The sequence below is a fragment of the Athene noctua genome, chromosome 1, assembly GCF_965140245.1.
Source record: "Athene noctua chromosome 1, bAthNoc1.hap1.1, whole genome shotgun sequence".
In the NCBI taxonomy this organism is placed as follows: domain Eukaryota; kingdom Metazoa; phylum Chordata; class Aves; order Strigiformes; family Strigidae; genus Athene; species Athene noctua.
Genome location: NC_134037.1, coordinates 257,165,907 through 257,188,260, shown reverse-complemented (window position 1 = coordinate 257,188,260; position 22,354 = coordinate 257,165,907). Strand labels below are relative to the sequence as shown.

General features: G+C 38.7%; 1 protein-coding gene across 26 annotated transcripts in view; it reads left to right on the top strand.

The window, feature by feature from the left end:
- The window catches only part of DLG2 (discs large MAGUK scaffold protein 2), a 1,037,827-nt gene that overhangs the window by 981,652 nt on the left and 33,821 nt on the right, over positions 1-22,354 (top strand). For all 26 annotated transcript variants that reach the window (XM_074917829.1, XM_074917850.1, XM_074917842.1 and 23 more), the window contains one exon: positions 8,865-8,940. In XM_074917829.1, the coding sequence (XP_074773930.1) occupies positions 8,865-8,940 (76 nt within the window). The remainder of the gene's footprint in view (positions 1-8,864; positions 8,941-22,354) is intronic.

Below are 22,354 nucleotides of genomic sequence, written 5' to 3'. Positions count from 1 at the left end.
TTGACTATGAGAGGCTTGATCTAAATCAGAGTGGTCCTGGGATTCATTTGACCAAATGCAGGCAACTACGGCATGGAAATCTTTGTTTAAGCAGTTTACTCCAGGATGCTGTATCTCGTTTATGTGGAACTGTTTCTATAGGTATTGCATTATATGTAATAATATCTAGCAGTAAGATATGCCTTATCAAACAGGAGGAAAAGACCGTCTGTAACTGTCTGTTGTGCTGTGACTTGTACTGCGAGGCCAGCCTCCTATGATGTTGTAGGTTGAAGAGATTTTATGTTTGTCTTGTACTTTTCAATCCCCCATTCAGTTCTATTCCTTTTCTTTAGGGATTGGGGTTTTGGTCGGGTTTGGTTTAGTGACGTTTAGTTTGGGTGTTGTGCTTGGACTCCTTCTGCCTAGGTGTATATATGCAGGAATACTATCCTGGGGGACTGCAACATTTTTTCCACTTTGTGTTAGGAAGAAGCTATACAGATCCAGGGATTATTAGTGGTAGGGTGAATCTTTGAGCTATCTGCTTTACTACCTTAACTTCTTTCCAGCAACAGCTAATATACAATGCCTGCATTTTTCATAAGTAAAATCATTATAGAATAGCTCTGAAAGCCAGTGGCCACTTCAGTTTTATTTTGGTACATATATATATGTTTACAAATATATGTATATATACACACAAAGCCATAACAAGTATGTTATATTACTTCTTTAAGCTGTGTATGGTGCTGTGTATGTTTAGTTTTTACAGGACAGCCTTTCACACAGTGACATTTTAGCATGAGCAGATAAGAGAAATTTTGAATGATAAATCAAGACTCCATACTCTTTTTCTCCTCTACGGTATATGTAATATACCAGAAGAAATAATGATTTATAATTATAGGGGAGCTGCCACACATTATTCTCTCCAGGATGCTGGATACATTACCAGACTTCACCTCTTAGTGATTCAATAGAGTTTGAAAGATATTTGTCATTAGATTTCAGTGCTGCTGCCAATGTGTGGACTCGTTGCCTGGTTGATCATTAAATTGTAAAGTCAGGCTTTAAGAGGGAGTTTCGGAGCACTGCAGCTTCAGGAGGGTTACTGAAAGAGGCAGCACAAAGAAATGAGGGGGGCCCTGTGTTTCCTCTACTGATCTGTGCAAGGACCAAATCTCATGAACTGGTGAGCCAGTGATCTCAGGAGGGATTGACAAAAACTAAATGCTTAGTATCCTGCATTGCTAAAATATCATTGCAACCCTTTCTACATCTGACAACATTTTGTCCATTTGTCAGTATGCATTTTTGTCTGATTACAGCTGTTGTTCTTGACCATGGGACTAAGTAGCCAGTTGGGTAGAACCCAAATAAAATCCTATAAAGATGTTTTGATATTGTATCATACTGATGTTGCGAACAGTAGGGCTTGAGCAAAAGCAGCTACAAACCACTTCAGTTGTGGCTTCACGGTCACCAAATAGTTGCTATTGTATAATATTAATGAATGAATATTGCAGGCCAAATTTCTCTTGGTTCCACATCCACCAAAAAGATTTAGCCAAGCTACGTCTAAGGTGGAAGCAGAGCACTGTTATTATGCTGGGCAGTGTCTCCAAAGTGAGGGGACATAACTACCGGCCCTGTATCCCTGTCTCTGGCAGCCTGTGGTATTACCTGTGCACTATGTTTATGTTTATGCATGTCAGTTGCTCCCCTATCAACAAAAATTACTATTTTAGACTAGAATGACCAACAGAATCAGATTTACACTAGATTTTTGCTACATTTAATATAGATGTATAGATTTAGATCAGAATTTCTACATAGGCTGGGCTTTTGAGCAAAATAATCTTTATCTGCCTCATTGTCTTTCCTATTGTCTGGATAACAAAACAAATTCAGCTTCCCATAAAGTGCAGCAGCAAGCTGAGCAGCCTAGGTCTAAGATTCCCTCCTCATGGAAACACATTAGTTGAAGTGAATCAACAAAAAATATGAAACCAATGTGCATAAATTACAGTGTATTAAATTCCTAGACAGATGCTCTAATTCAATAGTAAAGAGACTTTAATTTGCTGTAACGTTGATTTTACAGTTCCAGCTCTTTTCACTTTTTCTTTGCATGCAGAACAGCTCCTGCATTGGAAACGCCACACAACAGCAACTTCCCACTTCATGAATGTCAAGTTTCAGTATTTTCTATGATGTCTGTATATCTGCTTGACTTGGGTCTGTGGATCTGAAAGTATTTTAGTCTGCGATTTCAAATAGATTGTCCTAGAATGGCCAAGCATAAATTCTTACCATTTGTACTACTGCTCCCACTGTAGCCAGTGAGGATTTGGTCCCAAAACACTGAAATATTTACTCTAATCCTTCTGTTGTCTTTAAGATATGCAGCCACAAAACTGCTCTCATACTGGACATCATTCTAAGGTATCCATTTTCAGGGAGTTTTAAGTACATCTGACTGCAACATGTTATGCAGCTTGTATCTCTGTTGTCACCAGCTGATGGTACCAGCCTGATACTTGTATTTTCAAATAGACAACATTCTGCCCACAAATACATGTTATCGCACTCCCCTTTCAGAGCAAAATGAGGGGAAAAGTATATAAAAAACAATGTTTAACAAACACTTGAGGACAAGGAACAAGAGGTTTTCCCAGTGCAGAAGTCCCCATGGGCAAAAAGCCAACTTAAGTTTGTTATTCTACTCAGCTTGGCAGAAGGGCATGTTTATCCACCCAAGTGAGTTTTATTTTTCCTATAAATTGTCTACATTTCTAAGCATCCCTTAAGACTTTAATCCTTAGATGATAAAACTTTTGAACATGGCATAATTATGTAATCTTTGTCTAAAATAAGTTACCTCACTGTACTTACTAATCTAATTGGAAAAAAATGAGTATGAAATAAAATTGATATGTATGTGTATGTATAACCCTCTTCCTGTTCTCTTGCAATGATGGGTCTTTCATGCTGAAGGAAAACAGCCCTTAGCTTTTAATCTGAATAAAGTTGTTCTACAGTTTTATGAGAATTCACTTCCTAATGGCATTAGGTCTACTCTTTTCATAAAATATTGACCAGATGCTCAGCTGCTTTCTATAAGCAAGTCACTGAAGGTGGAGAGATGAACAAGAGCATGTTCTCTCCTACTGAAAAATATATGTTCTGTTGCAAAACTAGCACTTCAGGAATGCTCAAAAATAATTTTGAGAATGAGAATCTATTGGTAAGCTCACATAAACAAGACCCAGCAGTGCAAAGGGTGGAAGCAATAAAAAACTATGGACTGAGTCCACATATTTGGACTATAAATAGTAATACATATTTTCACTTATCTTTCACTTGATGAGCAAGCAAAACAAATATAATGCAAGTGACCTGGAAATGGAAAGCAAAACAAGAAGAAACATGTTAACAAAGATGTAAAATATCAAGGTCTTTCAAGTATCCATTTTACATTGCATTCTTCTCTTTGATAACTCTCCTAACTACAATTATCATGCTGGGTTTGGAAATAACTTTCATTCTGCAGAAGACCTCAGTGCCAAATCTGTGCAAATTAGGCTACTGTAACCATTTTGATTCTTGACACCGGTTTGCAATTTGCATCTGTATTCTAAATCAGTGGTGAACACTGTTATTGAAGATTAAAGCATGTCTCACTTGATATTTTACATCTCTGCTGTGAAGACTGATTAGTGCTGTTAGAAAGGCACTGAAAAAATTCCCAGTGGTCCATTAACCCCCAACAATGGAGGATCACAGTTCATGTCTGGCTGAGTTACGCTTGATTTCTTTTTGTTTGCAGTGTACATGAAGAACTGAAAGTCTCATTTTGAAAAATCCCTGAGGCCCATTTTTAACAGCTACATGTGCCCAGAAACACAAAAGCAGATAAACATTGCACTGCAGTGAGTGTTGCATCCCAGTAATAAGTTCCTTGGAAGAGAAGTAGGAAGACAGCATCCCAAAGAGCTGAAGTCTTGAACTTGATAGTGAGGCAACACTGAAGGCTGAGGTATATTTTCACTGTACCTCTCTCCACTTCTTTAGCTTTACATGGGAAGAACAGGGTATGCTCCAACTGTCCCAGATCTCAGATGGTCTTACCCCATTTCCCTGTACACAGCAGTGTTTCTGCCAGGAGCTACACTTGGGTGGAAAGCTGGAGGTGAAATCCCGATCAATTGTGCTAGGTGATGCTGTCTCCATGCAGGGCTCAGAGTTTTTAAGCTCCAAAGTCACATTTGAATGGTGGATGTAGGTGAGTCACTGAGTTTCAGTGACCCCCAGGCACTTTAGAAAATGGAACTTCAGCCATGAAGTAGTTTTGGAAATCATATCTGTGCTTTCCTCCATGCCTTAGGCATAGCTCTACCAAGAAGATATATAATTGGAAAGGGGCATGGGAGCAATGTTTATATTAGGCAAGTCAGGGTTGCAGATTTGGGCCTCTGCAAATTTGGCACATGGGAATCCTCCCCCTTCAATTCATTTTTTGCACAACACCCCATAATCCTGCTTTGTGCAGCAGTGGTGAATGAGAAATGAGTCGATTTTGAAGTGAAACATTTCTTCCTTTAAAAACAATTTCCTCAGCTGATTGATCAAAGTGTTGTCTAAGGGATGGTGGGTTTTCTGCCAGCTAAAACAATGTAAAGAATTTACACTTGTGTGGCTATTTAGTCATTCACAACATCAGCAGCTGCAAAAGGCTTTTTGTGGGTAAACTCCCTTTGTCTTGGGGAAAAAAGGGGTCAAGTTTATTTTTCTTTAAATGTAGCAGTTACAAAACTGAAGCTTCAAAGAAGTACTAAAAGTGCTTGAATTAGTGTTCCTTTTAAAAAATAATTAAGATGTGTTTTCTAAGAGCTGCATCAATGATGCTCAAAGAACTGATATTCCATACCTTTTATCTCACTCATTTTAGTTACCTTTTTAATTCTGTCTGTGGCAGAAGTGTCCTGGTAGGTCAGATGAGGAATTATCGGAACATCTTAGTTCATGTCAGTGCTTGCACACTGACTACCTCAAGAAAGACTTAAATCTTTGGAGAACCAAGCTAAATGCTAATGGAGTTCTCCAGAACATGTCAAAACCAAAGCTCTTCAGACATTCAGATTTTGGGTTGATTTCTTCAGGAAAAAAGAGAGAGATATTCCTGATACCAGAGCAACTCACTGCCACATTCCAAGTCCCAGACCCAAGACATGAAGGCAGTAGAGCACCTGAGCTGAAGTGCTTTAAGAGTATATTATAAACTGGGCAAAACCATTTATATTTTACCCTAGCCTTTCTCTGATAGCTAACCCATTTCATTGACACTTCGAGCAGCAACAGTAATGTAATCACCCTGAGACACATGAAATTTCAGCTCTGAAGTGTACAGTTCAGCTAAATTATAAGTAACTGAGAACAGTTTTATTGTGGAAGGTGTCAGGAAAATTGTAATGGGAGGCAACACTCGCTGCTATCATTAATACAGTACCAGATTATGAAATGTTTGTAATATTCAGCAAGCATGCTGAGCATGTATGAATGTTGTTGGTATGTTTGCCTGGAGGATTAATGGCACTTAATGACATTATTTATGTACTTCTCAAAGCAATGCAGAATGTTTCTGCAGCTCCTCATGTCTCTGCTGTGCCTGTAGAAAGCAGCAATGCCTCCATGGCTGCTAATGCAATTACGACGAATTTCATAAATAAAATCTACTCTTCAAGGTTCATTTCCAAATTTCTTTATGCAGTGAATAAGAAATGAAGTTAAAAGCAGATGTTTTAGGAAGTAAGACAGAACTGGAATTAGTTTAAATGTTAACACAGATTAATAAGTAGAGTTTGAACTAATTATTTTCTCAGAAGGCATCCATCCTATTTAGGCAATTACACAGCCCCAAGTCTTCGTTTCTTACCAGTACTACCAAGAGACTTCATCTGCTAGGTTTAAGTTTGAGACTGTTCATGTGTTTTTAATAACGTAGATTTAATTTGAAAGCTGCATTTGAGCTGTTTCCATGTGAATATTCCACACTTACAGAGAAATGCATTTATTCTAAATTTAAACTGTAACTATAGTAACCAAAATTCACTGTGCTTCAGTAGGAAATATATAAGCCCACTCAGACAGAAGGAAACGTGTTAATTATCATTCTATCAAAAGACTAGAGTTTGTATTTTAAAAAAATAACTTTTATAACTCAAGGAATAAAAAGACTTAGAAACCAAGAGATTTGCAGGAAGTTATTCTAATGGTATTTGTGGGAAACTGTGAAAGTTTAAAAAAGGGTCATATGTGGACTGGTTTGGAGGATGTAAGAAAACTCCCTTTTTTCTCAGCTATTTATTGTCTAATAAAAATATATTATCAAGTTCTTATAAGATAGCCTTGCAGGATTCAACTTAGATTTCCTAGAGCAATTCCTAATCTTAGACAAATAGAATTACTGTTTCAATTATAGGTAGATGATCAGGTTTTTGTGCTTGGGCCAGTAGATTCTGTAGATGATTTTGCAGAGGCAGAAAATGTCAATTTACAGTTAATAGCCGTATTAGTCAAGGCGAATAAGGACACAAATAACTTCTTCCTTTATTTAGATTTCTCTCTCTGCACCTGGTTTTCTTGGCAGTTGATTCTGTTTAGGGAAGAGCACACTCCTTAGAGTTTTTTTTTAATTCCTGGCATTATTATTTAAGTATACTGTGTTAAAAATTTAAATATACAACATATAGTAATATCAGCTCGTTGCCAGTGATTTTGATAAGTGTTTCTCTCCCAAAGACAATTTTTTAGATCTGTGTATTTTCTCACTTGAAAAGCGTTGCATATACAATATAAGAACTCCTCTCTCAAGCTCTGTTTATTGAAGCTATAGATATCAGGATCAAATAACTTCTGAGGCTTTTTATTGGAGCATTTCAATTTTCTTTGTATGCATGAATACAAGAACTGTACAGATTAAGCCAAATTTTGGGTCATACCGCACTGCAGTTTGGGCTCTCAGGTCTCAGGAGGTGGGCTCACAGGCCTGCGTGCTCTCGTTTTTCAGACCAGGATTGAGCTTTCAAAGCAAATGGCCTTTTTGCCCTCCCTTTCTGCACTATGGTTCATGTTGTGGGGCAGTCTTGATAAACACGTACTAGATTTGTTTGTATTAAACTCGTCTTGAAGATGAGCTCACTCAATGCATCCACCTGCTAACGGGTAGTCAGTTCATGGGGCCAGACCAGAACTGGCCCAAAGAAAAACCCCTGAAATGTACAGCTTGTGTCCTCTCCTATTTGGCCACATGATTTGGTAGTGTGACCCTGCCCATCTTTGTTTTCAGAACTCTCCCACTCTCAGTGAAGTCTTCACTGAGATGAGTCAGAAAAACAAATTCTTTGCATTCTGTCTGCTTACAGATGTTTGTGGAGGGCATGGTTTGAATAAGACGACGCACCTAATTCACAGCATTTTAGAGTGGCTGAAAATAGCTCTTCTGCCCATGAGCATTTGTATATCTTCTCAGAAATGCTCTTTTTGGCAAAACTGTGTAGTTTTAACTAATCAAAGCATCAAGAAAGGTCCTCTGCATTTAAATATTGTAACAAATAGCATACCTCCATCTTTCAGAAGATAAATTTGAAATTAATTTTTAAATAAGTTTTTTGAAAGAAGAAAAAATTTCCAGTGATAGCATTCAGTCGAGCTGACAGCAAGACGCTGAAAAATCTGTGGTATTGTAAAGTCAATATTGCAGAACCCAAGATTTAAACAGTGACCATGTGCAAAGGGCTCTGCAAAGCTCCAGGCAGACTGCCTGCATGCATGTGGTGAATGTGGGTTTATGGGTTTGGGGCAATTTGGGAAAACAAAATACCTAGCACAGTTGTTAAGGATTAGCCAATAACACATTGGCCCCTGGAAAGCTTCTAGGTACCTCCCCCAAACTCAGGTTAGTAAGAAATTCTCTGTTTTTCTTTGAGATTCAAGGCAAAGGTTGCTCTGAAGCATAAAGGAAAGGAGCTTCCCCCCTTCCAGTCTGCTCCAGCCAGACAAGCTGCTGGATCATCTCAGTCTGATTAATTCTTTAAAACCATTACAAGCTATTCACTTTTATTACTTGGTTAGTTTTCTGTTGCAAAGAAGGCAGCAATGAGGGGCACTGCTGGGAGCAATGGGAAATGAGGCAGTGGGAGGGAAAAGGAGCAGGACTTCTCTTTCAAACAACTGCAATGTCTTACATCTTCTCAACCCATCAGGTGAAACTTCATCCTTTTTTACTTTGCATTTACCATGAGCTTAGACACTGTTCACCACCACATGTTGTTTTGTAAGCTATTTTAAGTTAATTTTTAAGGTATTTTTAAGCAGTTCATTAGTCTGACACCATGGGATTCCAGATTTAGAAATTCTGGGATTCACTTTACCTTATGTGCATGATCTGAAATTTGCTCCATCGTAAAGTGCACATCTGAAAGCATGGAGGTGAATAGCTTATTCTCTCTTTGTCTTTGTTCCATACTTCCCACCACAGAAGAACTCTAAATGTTGCCTAATTTTTGGACAGCTTAAATTATAGATGGTAAATCTGTACTTAATATGTTTTTACCACACTCCCATGTGTGTTGGGAGACAGAGGTGTTCTGCTGGTGTCGGACAGCCAAGGCTGCTTGAATCCAGTCCTGTGTTTGCCAGAAAACTACTGCTTGGCTGAGGAAGTGACCTGACACCTCTCTCTTTCCAATGTGTACGATCTGCTCTAAATACTCACTTTATGTGTAGTAAGCCACCAATGGTCTTGGGAGATCAGATACCAAACGTATCATATGAAATGCTGCTATAATCAACATGCGTTTCTTTATTTGTCTTTTCCCCAGAGTTGAAAGAAAGGAGCGTGCACGTTTGAAGACGGTGAAATTCAACGCGAAACCTGGTGTAATTGATGCAAAAGGGGTACGTAAATAGTGAAATTGCACTTTGTAATTGCTTTATATATTTCAGAGTAGAGCAAATTTTAGCAATACAAGGAATATTTATATTGTTGCAACCAAGACTTGGGCTATAGTTAAATATAAATATGAATATAGTATGATAAAATATTTTATATAATTAAATACGCTGTTTATAATAATACTGACTGACAGTGCCTCCTAATTGGAAGACACTAAGAAAAGAGCATTCTGTGATAGCTCTAATTTTAGTTAAATGATGGATAGAGAAGAAAAGATTTTTAAAACCAATGCAGGTAGATAATTGTTTAATGAAATAGAGCAAGAAGTGTAAATTCCCTGGCATCAAAAGGTGTTAAATCTCAAACAGAAGGTTGAAAGTTAGAGTTGTGGATGCAAAATTCAGATTTCAGATGTTCTGCTTTGACAGTTGTGACAGACATTGAGCACAGGTGTGTTTCACAGCAGGTGCAACGGGCCAGCCAACACAAAACATGAAAGTTCCCTTCCACCAGCACTCTTGGGACAGAGCAGCCTTCCTGCTGTTACCACTCTGCAGCATCACTTTATTGTGCCCAACAGCCAGCAGTTCTCACTAGCCTGATGTCTAATATCCCATATATTGACATCTGGCTGACAAGAGTTACAGCATGAGAAATGCCCACAGGTATATTTTTCTGCTGAAGTGTAGCTTGCATTTGTAGCAGTAGTGCATACTTGACATTACATTTGCAGGGATTTATTTTTGAAAACAGTCCAGTTGGCATACATGGGATTTACAACTGAGGGCTTCTGAGAGCAAATCAAGAGATGGGGCTTCAGAAACCATCAGCAAAAAGTTCTGTCTGGCTGCAGAAAACACAAGGCAGGGCCCAAAGTGGGTGATGAGTGAACACAGTCAACGTAGGTGTAGCAAGGGACAAAACGAAGTGGTTCAGCAGGTCCCTTCTGCTGTTGCTGTGATCCTCTGCCTGGTTTGAAACTCTTAATCTCTTCTTGCTTCAGTTTCCTGTATAATGGGAATAATAATACTTCCTTCATTTCAGTTTATTCTCTCCTTTGACTCAGACAGATTAGCAGGGTTAGAAGTTCCTCTTGTTAAGAACATGTAGCTCCAAGCACAGTGGGTCCCAAGCTTCTACATGCCAGCAAAAAATATTTCAGACTTGCAAATACTTCCTTGTAACTGCTGTACAGAACAGTTCCCAAGTTCAATGAAAATGCAGAATAATTGCACTGACTGAAACCAGTTTTCCAGATTTATAAGGTACATGGAAACAGAGTTCAGCCTCTGCATATTATTTGCACATGCAGGTAACTTGTTATAAAATATATAACAAAATACATTGTGAAAGGATTTATTCATCATTGCATTTCTTCAGGAGTCAGAACTCCATTTTTTAGTTTGAAACGACCACTCTCTGCAACCCTGTAAATGAATGTTGGTGTTTATTTTGAGAGATACTAAGTTTTATATTGCCAATGAAATCACTTGTTAAATGTCTATTTCCTGTATATAATCAAAGCCCCAGGGAATAATTCATTCATATAACTAATGGTCCTTATTCAAGTGAGTCTGTCAAGAATTTAATTACCTCTTGATTCCCCAAATTGTTTTTCCATTTTTGTCATCAGTGTAACATTAATCTTCCAGCCACTCACATCACTGTTTGTTTCAGTGTTTAGGAAATTGCATAATTACACACCAAGTCCATTGTACCCTTTTGAGAGCACACTTTCTATTGTTAGTATTTGCTAAAATTTGCTTTTGTTTAAAAAAATAAAAATAAACCAAACCACAGTTTCAAGGCTTTTTGGGAAAAGATAATGTAAGTTTGTGTTTGAAAGAGCATAAAGGGAAAAAGGGTTCACTGTTAAGTATCCGCATGTAAAATGAGGTGTTTGAGTACACATATAGGTATGTGCATTTTAGGGATCGGTATTTCCATTTAGTCTTTCAGTGTTCAGAAAGAAGTGGCTGTCTAACAGTTCATGCTTTATTTTTTTTATCTGGAAAAAATTCAGTCCAGATAAACAGGGCTGCAGTAGGCCCAGGATAACTCTTCTGTCTCAAATTCCAGCTAAAATTCAGATAGGAATGGTCTTGTGTGCCTGTTGCACCTTTGTGCTTATACATTCATGACCATGTGGGCAAGTGGTACTGTCTTAATTTACTCTAAAGATGAAACTGGGAGAATAGCTTTTCATGGGATATTTCTAAATTTGGCCAGATATGCATGGAAGCATTTTTAAAACAAAATTTAACTGAATACAGAGAATCCTTGGGGGTTTTTGCTCAAGTAAAAGGGTTATCCTGTTGCTATTTTACCTGAACCGTCTTGGCCCCAACTCCTTTCTTCCCCTGTAGAAGCAATGTTTAAGACAAAGCAACAGTTTCATGAGATAGTGCTTAAAATTTCTTTGAGCTATGATTTTAAAATATGAAGTGCCTTGTTATTCTATAGGTTTTAAAAGTCTTACGTATTTTCATTTGTTTATACCTAATTTTTAATCCCAAATCTGGAGATAAGATACAAAGAAAGTATTACAGATGGTGAGACATTTGTAGCTGATCAGCTCTCGTTTCTCATTAAAAAACTGTTTAAGAAGGCTCGGCAATTCAGTTGGCAAACCTGTTAGCAGGAATGGATAAAGGATAATCTTTTCAAAGGCCCAAAAGTTCCTCTTTTTCAAGCCAAACTTGGGTCTGTTTACCTCATCTAAAAAAATAAGTTCAGCATTTTTTTAAAATGTGATTTAGAATATTTATATCACTTTTAAGTTCATTGGACTCCTCTAATTCATGCCTCATGAAATTAAAGTCTACAAAATCAGGATGGATACAAAACCAGGGAATGTGAATCACAATTAAGGAGCTCCAGTGAAATCTTCTGGTCTCAAGTTTAAATCAGTCAATGGATAGTACATTTCCGTACAATGCGTAATTAAATTCTGATGCTCATTATTACAGGATATTGTATATTAAAAAAAAAAAAAAAAGTTAAAAAGAAATTAGATAAGTTAGCAAGCAATGGATCCAATGACAATTTTTACCATTTTTGTGTTAAAAAGGAATTCTAACACAAAATTAGTATCTCAGTACATACTAATTGTTGATTTAAAGAAGCAGAGAGGTTTTAAAAGGCAAAGCATCACGTTTCTTCTACTTTTTCTTTTCAACATCTGTTATTGGACAACTTCAGAAAAAGCTACTGGGCTAACTGGATCTCTGGCTTAACCCAATAGGGCTACTTTTCTTTCATGTTCTGTTTAGTTTGAGCGGAGGAAATGTACTTGTTTGGGTTCAGAGACATCATCTGAATCCTAGGTCCTATTAACATTTTTGAAGATACCAAACCAGTTAGAGATGCTATCACCTGTGTAATAAGGAGAAGAATCCAAATACTGGTAGAAACAGCTTCATTTCACCAAGCAAAGATTGTGCTTCAGTTGAATTGACCAAGTTGTCTCTAGCTTCATTCTTATAATTGTAGTAATGATCTTCACCAGCTTTTCTAATTGTTACTGAAGGTGGCTGGAGTATCAAAGCAACCGGTCCCCCCTTGTGGTTCCCTATGGCTGCTCTATGCTACTGCAGCAAAGGACAGGGTTTCCAGGGCACCAGCTACCCTAAAGTTTCTAACACAAAACAGGTAAATGAAGATAACACAGTTACCATTTACTAAGCATTTGCTGTCTAGTCTATGGGGTCCCCTGGTCTATGGATAATCAGTGGAAAATAGAACAGCCCAAAGGTTTATGTCTGATATTTATACTGGAGGAAGCTGCAGGAGTTATGTGAACACAAACTTTAAAAGCACGTTTTATGCTATGTTGAACTCAAGATCATATCCCAAGTATCTTCTGATGGTCACTTTTGCACCAAAAGGAACAGAACATGTTGGTAACTGTGAGCAGGGTTATATATCTGCCAAAGTGGCATACTGAACTCTTAGTAATTCTCCCTATCATGGGCTTCAGGCTGAACAAAAATAGCCTTTCCTTTTCTAATCCCAAAATCCACAGTGGTTGAGGGCTTTTCAGATTTTTTACTGAATCAAAAAGAGTGTCAAACAATGATGGAAATATTACAGAAAGAAAAAAGTTGAGCTGGTAATCTGCTTTTTTCTCGACTGTTGTAATTACAACCAGTCTTTCAGGAGACAAAAATAGCATCTCTTTTGCTTTTCTCCCTGTCAGATCTTATACTCTTTCTTGACTGTCTTTAGAAAGGATTTTTACCGTGGAAACTGTAGCTCTTGGAAAGACCTTTATCAACATCTCACCTTTTTTCTAATATTCATGGATTTTGCCTGTTCCCAGAGTAGTATTGCACTATCATGAAGCATAATTTTTAGGTAAAACTCAATTTATACAATGAACTGTTTTTTTATACCATACACCCTTTAATTGCACACCTTATTTGGCCAGTGACTCCAGAACATTGTCTTTTGGACAAACACCCAATTTCACTTCCCAGTGAAATAAATGTCGTACCTCTCACAATCTCTTAATTTTTAATGCTTGTGTCAGGGTGCATGGGAGGTGTTCAGTCCGTGATTACCCAGAAGCGTTGCCAGATGGGTGCCTGCCCTAGTGAAGCTGCTCAGCAGGGTGCCAAAAGGGGACAAGGTGCCTGCCAAGAAAAGGGACTGCCCTGTCCTTCCAAAATCTCTCCCAGCAGCTCTGCTGCTCATCAGCAGTGCAGGTCCTGGGCTGTGACCCACACCATATTGCTCCATCACCATCCATTAGGTTTTTTGCTATTCAGTTAGCTTGTCATCCGCAGTTCTTTCCATATTCCAGTCAGCTCACCTACGTTGCACTCAGCCTGCCCCTTCAAAAGCCTCTGAATGCATTTATTATGGCAGTCAGAAGCTCGAGAGCATTTAATAACATTTCTTATGAGCAGATTCTGTTTACAGGTCGCACAGCCCTGCCTGCAGTGTAAGGTCATCCTCTTGCTTTATTGTCATTTTACCAACACTGCACTGAGGCATAAAAGGAAAAAGACAGATATCAAATTCTGTATTGTGGTGTAAATAAAACCCTCTGCATACTCAATGCACCTCTCCTCCAAACGTCAAAATCCAGTGACTGTCAGGACTTGATACACAGGACATGTTTTGACAGGTTATTAAGTATTTGGGAAACAAAAAAAAGAAACCAACCCACCTATTTCCAAACAATTTGTGCTCTAGAAAATCATGGTATTTTCAGGCCTAGTCAGCAAATCAGAGAAAATCTGGTCAGTAAGGAACCTCAGGTGGTCTCCAAGTCCAACCCCTGCCCTGACGGTGTCTTTTGTGCCTTCCTCCTGTATCACAGGTTTGTCTAATCTCTGCTTAAAGACCTGCCACAGCAGATATTTCATATTCTTCCAAAACAGGCCACTCCAGTGCTTCCCTCTCCTCATCATTAGAAATGGCTAAACTGCAGCAGTTTAAGCCTGTTGTTATTTCTTCTTCTATTAGTGTATATGGAGACTAGATTATTTGTCTGGTCTCAGGCATAGCGTCTGTGCTACTGGTTCACCAGGGCAGATCTGGGTGTATCAATGCAGAGAATCCCTCCTCCTCAGAAATTAGAAAGTATAAAGATTTATTAGACTATCCATCCTCTCTCTCTGCCTATTGAAGATTGTTTCTAACATCAGTGTTTTACTAGGCTTAACATTTCTAAATATAAAGTTTCACCACTTTTAGGGAGAAACTGTTCTGTAGTCCATAATTATGTAGTCCATAATCAAAAAGTTTTCCACATATTTGGTGTATTTTGACCAACTTTTCTTTGTACTTCTCTTCTGAAGATATTTGACACAATGAATGGATTTCCTAAAGTGATGGTACTGGGACAATAATAGTGTTTTGGATTCAGCATTCTCATACCAAATTCCATACTGAATCCAACACACAGCACTATTCTAGCTACTAAGAAGAAAAATTAACTCTGTCCCAGCCAAAACCAGGACAAAGTAGAAGAAAATCCACAACCCAAGCACATTCAAAAACCTGCATTTTTTTTGTCAAGCTAGCTGCTGATTTGGAGACCCTGGTAACACACACTCTGCAGTGGGTTACATAGCACTGACAGAAAGAGTAGATTCTCTGACGTGCCCCAAAAACTGCATGCATTGACAGCTCAGTTTTCCTTATAAAATAATCCACTCAATTGCTTGATCATGTTTGTTTTCTGAATTCCCTCCAGTCAGTAGCAAAATGGTAGTGAAAGGAGAGATACTGGACTGGGAATAACATTTCTGTCCACACGGGTGTGTATTTGTCCATATGTATGTGTATGAAAAAAGGAGGGGCCTCTGCCTTTTTTTTCCCCTCTAAATTTGGTGATTATAAAATAGCAACAGATGCCAAGTAAAAGATAATGCAAGTGTCAAACACCAGAGTGTGTGGGATCACAGGTGGAGTGATTTACTAAGAAGAAGAGAGGTTGAACATAAATTAAGCAGCATACACCTACCCGTAAGGATGATATGGAGGAGGGTTAGTGAAGGTGGCGTAGGCACTGACACACAATTAAATATTCTTTATTCTTAGTCTCGGTCAGATTTATCCCTCCTTACTGATCTAGCCTAAATTTTCTCTGTTTTCCCAGTCTTTCTGATTTCTTGTTGCTATCTAATGGGAATGGCTGCCTGTGGGATATTCTTCAAAGAAATCTGAGCACTGTTACTGGAGTAAGTGCTCAGCTCAGCTATAAATTGGCCTCCAACTGATATTCCAACCGTTGCTTACAAAAATGATGACTTGTGTAGCTGTAATCTTCAGGAACTGGAGGTACATATGCCTGGGAGCAACATGCCTAGGAGCAATCTGCCTGCATGTACTTGCCTGTGTAATCCAGCCCTTTTATGCTTTTTCTAGCCTGCCACTACTGTAGTTTTTAAGGAGAAGCCAGTGAATAATGCAGCTGCAGTGTTGCTGTTTTATTTCTATACTTACTGCTGTTTTAAAAGACATTGGGTTAAAGAGGGCAGAGTGAGCTGCAGTCAGCTCTCAGTTGCCCGGGATAGCAGCTGGAGGACAATAACTGGATGCAAGACTGATGGCATCAGGGAGCAGCAGGAGAGGGCTGTACGCCAGGACCCAGGTGTGACAGCACCCTCACAACTAGGGCATGAACAGCAAGTCCGGTGGCAACAACCAAGGTTCGTCCACAGCCCCGTGGTTCCCAAAAAGTCCTTAGTGGTGACTCAGGTCCAAAATCAATCCAGGAAGTCGTGTCAGCAAGGTGAGGTGGGATGGGCAAGAAGACCCAAGGCAGGGCACAGGCAAACCAACAGCATAGCCCTGGCAAGGACCATGGGCTGTGGGAGTTTATTGAACCCTCTTGTTCTGCAGACACACAGCCCACCGATGTGATCCCAGATGAGAGTGTGCACAGCCAGGACGGACTTGCTGTTTACTTTGCTCTGTGACTATCAAAGCACTTCAGTTTGGTTCAAAATATTCTAGCTTGCCCCTCTTATGACTATTGGAACAGCATTTGCTAGCAGTAGGCTGCAGAAGACAATTTTTTTCCTGTAAGGTTTATACTACCAATTCTGATTCATTTTGACCATTAGGAATAAAATGTCAGTCTTTGCTGTGTAATTACATTTTAGTTTATAAATCTTTTTCCATTCCTTGGTGCTTCTTCCACCTGCACTACCAACTGAATTGAGTATTCTCTTTTACTTCCATTACATCGTACTTCTAATGTGCTGAAGGAAAAGAGCCTTCCCATTAAATGCAGTAGAAGCTAACCTGAGCCCCAGTAGGTGTTTTTTTGTTGAGAACTGTTACATTGCTTCAGTCACATTAAAAATAGCAGACATGAACCAAAGTAAAAAGTTAGAATATGAATTGAAACTTTGGTCTAGCAGGGCCCTCAAAACATAAAAAGAGTGTTTCTACTCTGATCTGATCTGACTCCTAGCAACATTTTAGCATGCCTAGGAACATTTACCATCCAGAATGGTTCACAGTGTGGCCTCAGCTGTATAAACAAAATGGCTCTTCAATAACACTCCAACAAACACATTGCAATTCGCCCAAAACAGAAATGTTTTATTGTCTCAGTGCCAGATAATTATTGGACACCCACTGATATTAAAAATAATTTGCTTGGAGTGATAATTCCTAGCTAAAATATGCTTCCATTAGGCATTTATTTATAAGCTTCTGGAAAGTGTCTAAGGAGCACATGCAGAGATGGGTTGTAATATTCTAGCTTGGCTGCAAAAAATATTTTACGTGCACAACTGGAAGGCCAGAAATATGGCTTCCTGCAAAAATATTGTTTACACATGATGTTGCGACAATTCTGTAAATGTTGTAAAACAGTAGCTGATTTTTTTAATATGAATTTGCTCTCTCCACCTCAAAAATCGCAAAATGAACAGTTTTTCCTTTATTCATGGTCAAGAGCACCAACCTGCCACTGTTGTCTGAAAGAGATGTGATGAATCAATCACTGACTGTAAAGGGAGCTTGGGGTCACTACCTCTGCCCCAGGCACCTACGGGGTAAATGTTTAAAGCTATGTGCAGTGAATCCCATTTCTGTGAGCCTTAACTGGATGCACCTTCTACAAAAACATAGCAGCCATTTCAAGGCACAGTGAGACAGGGTTATGGACCTTCAGGGCTCCACATGGCTGTGGCGTGACAAGGATTTGCAGTTTTTATCTGCTGTATCTTGATCAGACATGATAAACTAAACTTTAAGAACTACAGGACCTTATTTAAACTGTGTAGTTTAAAAGCCTAACTTAAACATCTCAACCATTTCTTTTGGACTAATCTTTGTGCTAGTACTTGCATTGAATAAACTAGGCACTTGTAGCAGATATTTTTAATATACTCCTCTGGAACTGCTTTGCCAAGTGCAAAATATACATACCTGGATAGGTTAGGTTAGGTTAGATTAGGCAAAGCTATCTAGAAATGCATAGGGATAAGCCCTCTGCTCAGCCCGCATATAGCTTCTGCCATGTCAATAAGAATTACTCTGTGGCTGTGGAGATAGTGCAGGCTCCTGAAGTTCATTGCTTGTATACCTACAGGTGGAAAAATTACAGACGAGAAAACCCCCTTCTACTCAGAAATGAGCTTTTTATAGAAAAACATTCTGCATGTCATTTATTTTCAAGAGTTGTGAATCAGTATTTTACTGTACGCTCCCCTGTCTCAGAATGATTGAAATTTGCTTTGCTGTAACCAGAGAATAAGAACAATTTTTCATGTGTGCAACTTAAAATAAGCTTTGGAAGTCATTCATGTCATAAAATTTCTGGTTTTACATCTCCATTACTAATTGACATAAAATCTTTTACAAAACCATTGTTTCTGCAATATTGGAATTTAGTTGTTACTCTTTAGCAATAATTCAGGAATGCTCCTGTATGATAAAGTAGAAATTAATGACAAGTATAAAAAAAGTAATGAGAAATTATGTTGCAAATATTCCTCACCAAGTCATTCTTATAGAGAGATCTTTCTAAGTGAAAAAGCTGGAGGAAATTATTAAAGGCAAATTGCTGAGCAGAGACATGTTCTGCACAAGGGTTTTTTATTGGCACAGGGCATTAGTAGGTAGTAGGTCTGAAGATACCCTTCAGAACTTTGGTGTGAAACTGCCCAGGACAGGGACAAGGAATAAATTACTCTTCTCCATCTGACTTTGTTGCTTTCTTGCTTCTGGTTTTCTCTCTGTTGGCTGCAAGACCTCAGAAGCAGGGATAGCATTGGGTGTCATGGAAGAATCGGATCTCAGCATCCTTCCTGTCAGTGCAGCTTGTATGTTGAAGGAAACTTCTCCCTGTGCTGGAGGAAAAGCTGGGTCTCATTTGTCCAGCTGCCCTTGCTCTTTCATGCATTTTCACATCCTCCACAGTCCAGTCTTCAGGTTTCACGATGGCTGGAGCTGGTGCCAGGCAGTGGAGCCTGGCTGCCCAACCATTTTGCCCTGAGTCCATATTATTGGGCTGCCCTGACCGTTCCCCTTGAGCTGAACACATTTCACTCAACGTTTCTGCAAGGTACATTAGAAATATTGCTGTCATCAGCATCTAGTTCCCTCATGTGCTGAAGTAATCGAATTAAATTCAGATGATAAACAGGACAGAGCCAGGACAATTTAACTGTATAGTGTCTTGCTGCTCCAAGATGTCTTGAGGCACTCCACAAAGACATGCAATAATTGAATAATAATGCCTGTTAGGCCTAGGTCAGAGTCGAAAGTGAAGGAAAATGAGTCTTCAGTTTCAATTTATGCCACGGTAGCAGTGTGGACTCTAGCAGGGAACAGACATGCCTTAAGGAACCTGTTTTTTTAAAGAGTTCTAGAAATTGTGAAAAATACTGTCAGGTCAAATTTGAGGCTTTTACTCAGCTGAAGTGAAGAAATAGGTTTTTGTAGCTTTCTTTTAAAAATCCAGTAGAATTTTTTCTTTCAAATTAAGAAAAGTACTGAAGTAAAAGATCTTTGGGTCTGTTTTCCAGGGTTTTTTTTTAAAAAAAAAAAAAAAAAAAAGCCATTATTAAGAAGTACAAATTCTAAATATCTGCAACTCGTAAGCATAATGGAATAGAGTAGCAAATGTGGGAAATAAAGGCTTTGGGGTTGAACTTGATTCAGATGGCAAAAACCATTTTTGCCTATTGGCAGCTTGTCAAAGAAAATATTGATGGAGTCATTTCTTCAGTTAACGAGTAATTTAAATACATGTTTTTCATAGATTTTCCAGTTTCTTCAGCCTGATAATTTTGCGGAGTTTATTTATAAGATAAAATTGTTTCTTAAGTGGCCATAACGTTAATGACTATAGTATCAGTGTTTTCTATCCCACAACAAGTGTGCGCCATCCCTGCTCAGGTAAGAGATGTTTAAGGGAGTCACTGACATAAAGATATGTGGTGTAGTGTTTAAATTGGTCACAGATTAAATATAACACAGTGGAAATTTGCTAGCACAGGTAGAATACCAAAGTTTACAGCTGAGAGTTAATTGCTTTTCTTCTAAGCTGTTCCAGCAGAAATTTGTGCTGAGTTTAACTTCACACGTCTGCTATTTTTACAACTTGTCGTCTAATACCCTGAATTAAATGGTGGGACATTTGAATGTATATATAAATAATGTCATAGCTACTTGGCTCTTCTGCTAAAAAGGTGGTTGAAAAGAAAAATGTGTAGTATTGGCAATAGATGTTGTCAAAGGATTATAAACAGAACAAAGTTTTCTTCTAGTAAGATTTCACACAAAGCTGCAGAAGAGTGGAGTTAAGCGTTAACACTCACCAAGATGATACAGTCTCTATATTTCACATCTTTATTTCTGGCTCACTTAAATTCAAGCAGTTCAGTTAAGATTGATTTAGTGACTCACTTAGAGGCCATGTTTGGGAGGCTATAGGGACAGAGGAATTGCCAACCTGGGTCAAAGCCAACGTCCATCTAATTTGATATCCTGTCTGTGAGGCTGGTAGTGTGAGATGCATTCCTGGAAAATGTAGGAACTTCACCTCCTACACAAACCTCACACCAGTCTCTTAGAGACTGACTTTGTTTTCATTTGCCAATGCCTTTATTTTTTAGAATTTTAGCTGTAAGGCCTAAATAAATCAATGTTTTAAATGAAACCCACAAACCTGGTATGATTCACAGAATCATCTAGGTTGGAAAAGACCTTGAAGATCACCTAGTCCGACCATTAACCTAACATTGACAGTTCTCGACTACATCATATCCCTAAGATTCACTGTCTCCTGAGCCAGATCTTTGCTGTAATTCAGCCTGCTACACCACTCACCTGTGAGTGCAAACACTCTAACTGAAAAGGGCAGTTCAAAATATATCAGCTCCAGTTAGTTTGAAGGCATGTAGGTATTGTAAATCCTTCTCCACTACTACTTCACAAATAAGAGTAATAAAGGTCTTTATACAGCTTACTCTTTTTATGCAGTGGTCCATTTTATGTAATAGTTTACACTTGCACAAGTCAAGCGCACATCACTTGATTGCACAATTAAATGATTCCACAAAAAAATAGTGACAAAGGAGAAAGTTGGGGTTTTTAACAGCACAGATAACACATTCTGCAGCTTTATTTGTTAGTGAGATTAATCCAAAAGGTTGCATAGAGGAGACCAAACCCTTCAATTTCATTTGCAAATCTAAAGAAGCACCAGCAGTCAACCAGGAATCAGAGTTAAGAAAAATATAGGAGAAAATATCTGATCAACACTGAGGAATGAAGATCAAATTGATAAAGGTCCCACAGTGTACACTGTAGAAAGATCTGGCGGTCTGGGCCAGTGGTTCCAAAACTTCAGCAAGTGCACACCAATGTTACTGTTGATCTCTGAGGCTCTTTCAATCATCATTGTCGCACAGGATGCTGAGATGGGTCCATGTGCACAAGGATTTATTAGTAGGATCAGTAGCTGATGGCCTGCATCAGCTCAAACAGGGAAAGTTACTCTTTGGGAAAAAAATTTAAAGCGTAGAGGAAGATTTGGAACAACATTGACAAACATCAGATACACTTTCTAACTCCAGAGACAGCCTTGAGAAAGGAGAGGAAGACCTTCACACTGCCCATAGGACTGGAGTGAGCCCGGCTAGGTCAAAGCCTGCGCTGGGGCCCGGCACAACTCTGCGATGCTGCACCTGTGAGCATCTCCCCCCAGAAACACTGACGTTAGAGCTGGGAGAGGCTTATTGTTTAGCTCTTCTCCCTCCATTGCCCCCTTCTCTCCCAGCACTGCAGTGTTATTCCCCATACTTAAGATTAGCAGATTTGTTTTAAACATGAAAAATGATCTAGGCTTTTCCACTTCCCTTGGGGCAGATTATTCTACATCCAAATTGATTTCACTGTCAAGGAGCTTTGCCCTTTCTTATTTTCACACTATTAATTTCAGTGTTGCTGCTTGAACTAATCTTTCTCACCCTCTTTGTGTACCACCTTCGGATACTTGTAAATGACCTTGGCTGTCACATACTCAAGGTTTTTACGCTGGCATTTCAATCCTGCTGACAGTTATGCAATGTAAATTAGCACAGATGAGTACTCCCTTTTTAGTGTGATTTGTACCTTGCACCAAGTTAAATACATGTTTGCAGAATTGGAAATACTGCTTTTACATGTTCTCTTGAAAGTCTATTAGTCTTTCTGTTCCCCTGGTGTTTAGTGTTGGTTTTAACTGTTGTTTTCTTAGGAATTAAAACTGAGTTGCTGGCTGACAAGTGGCACTAAGTCAGTCTTAAAAAAAGATTACTAGAATTTCATATTTATGAATACTAAACAACACTACCCTTCTCTGCAGAAGCTAGACAGAATGGAGTTTTTAATCAGGCTTGCACTTTTTCATTTTGGATTTCCAAGATCCAATTCTCCCTGCAGCTTAATGGGAAAACC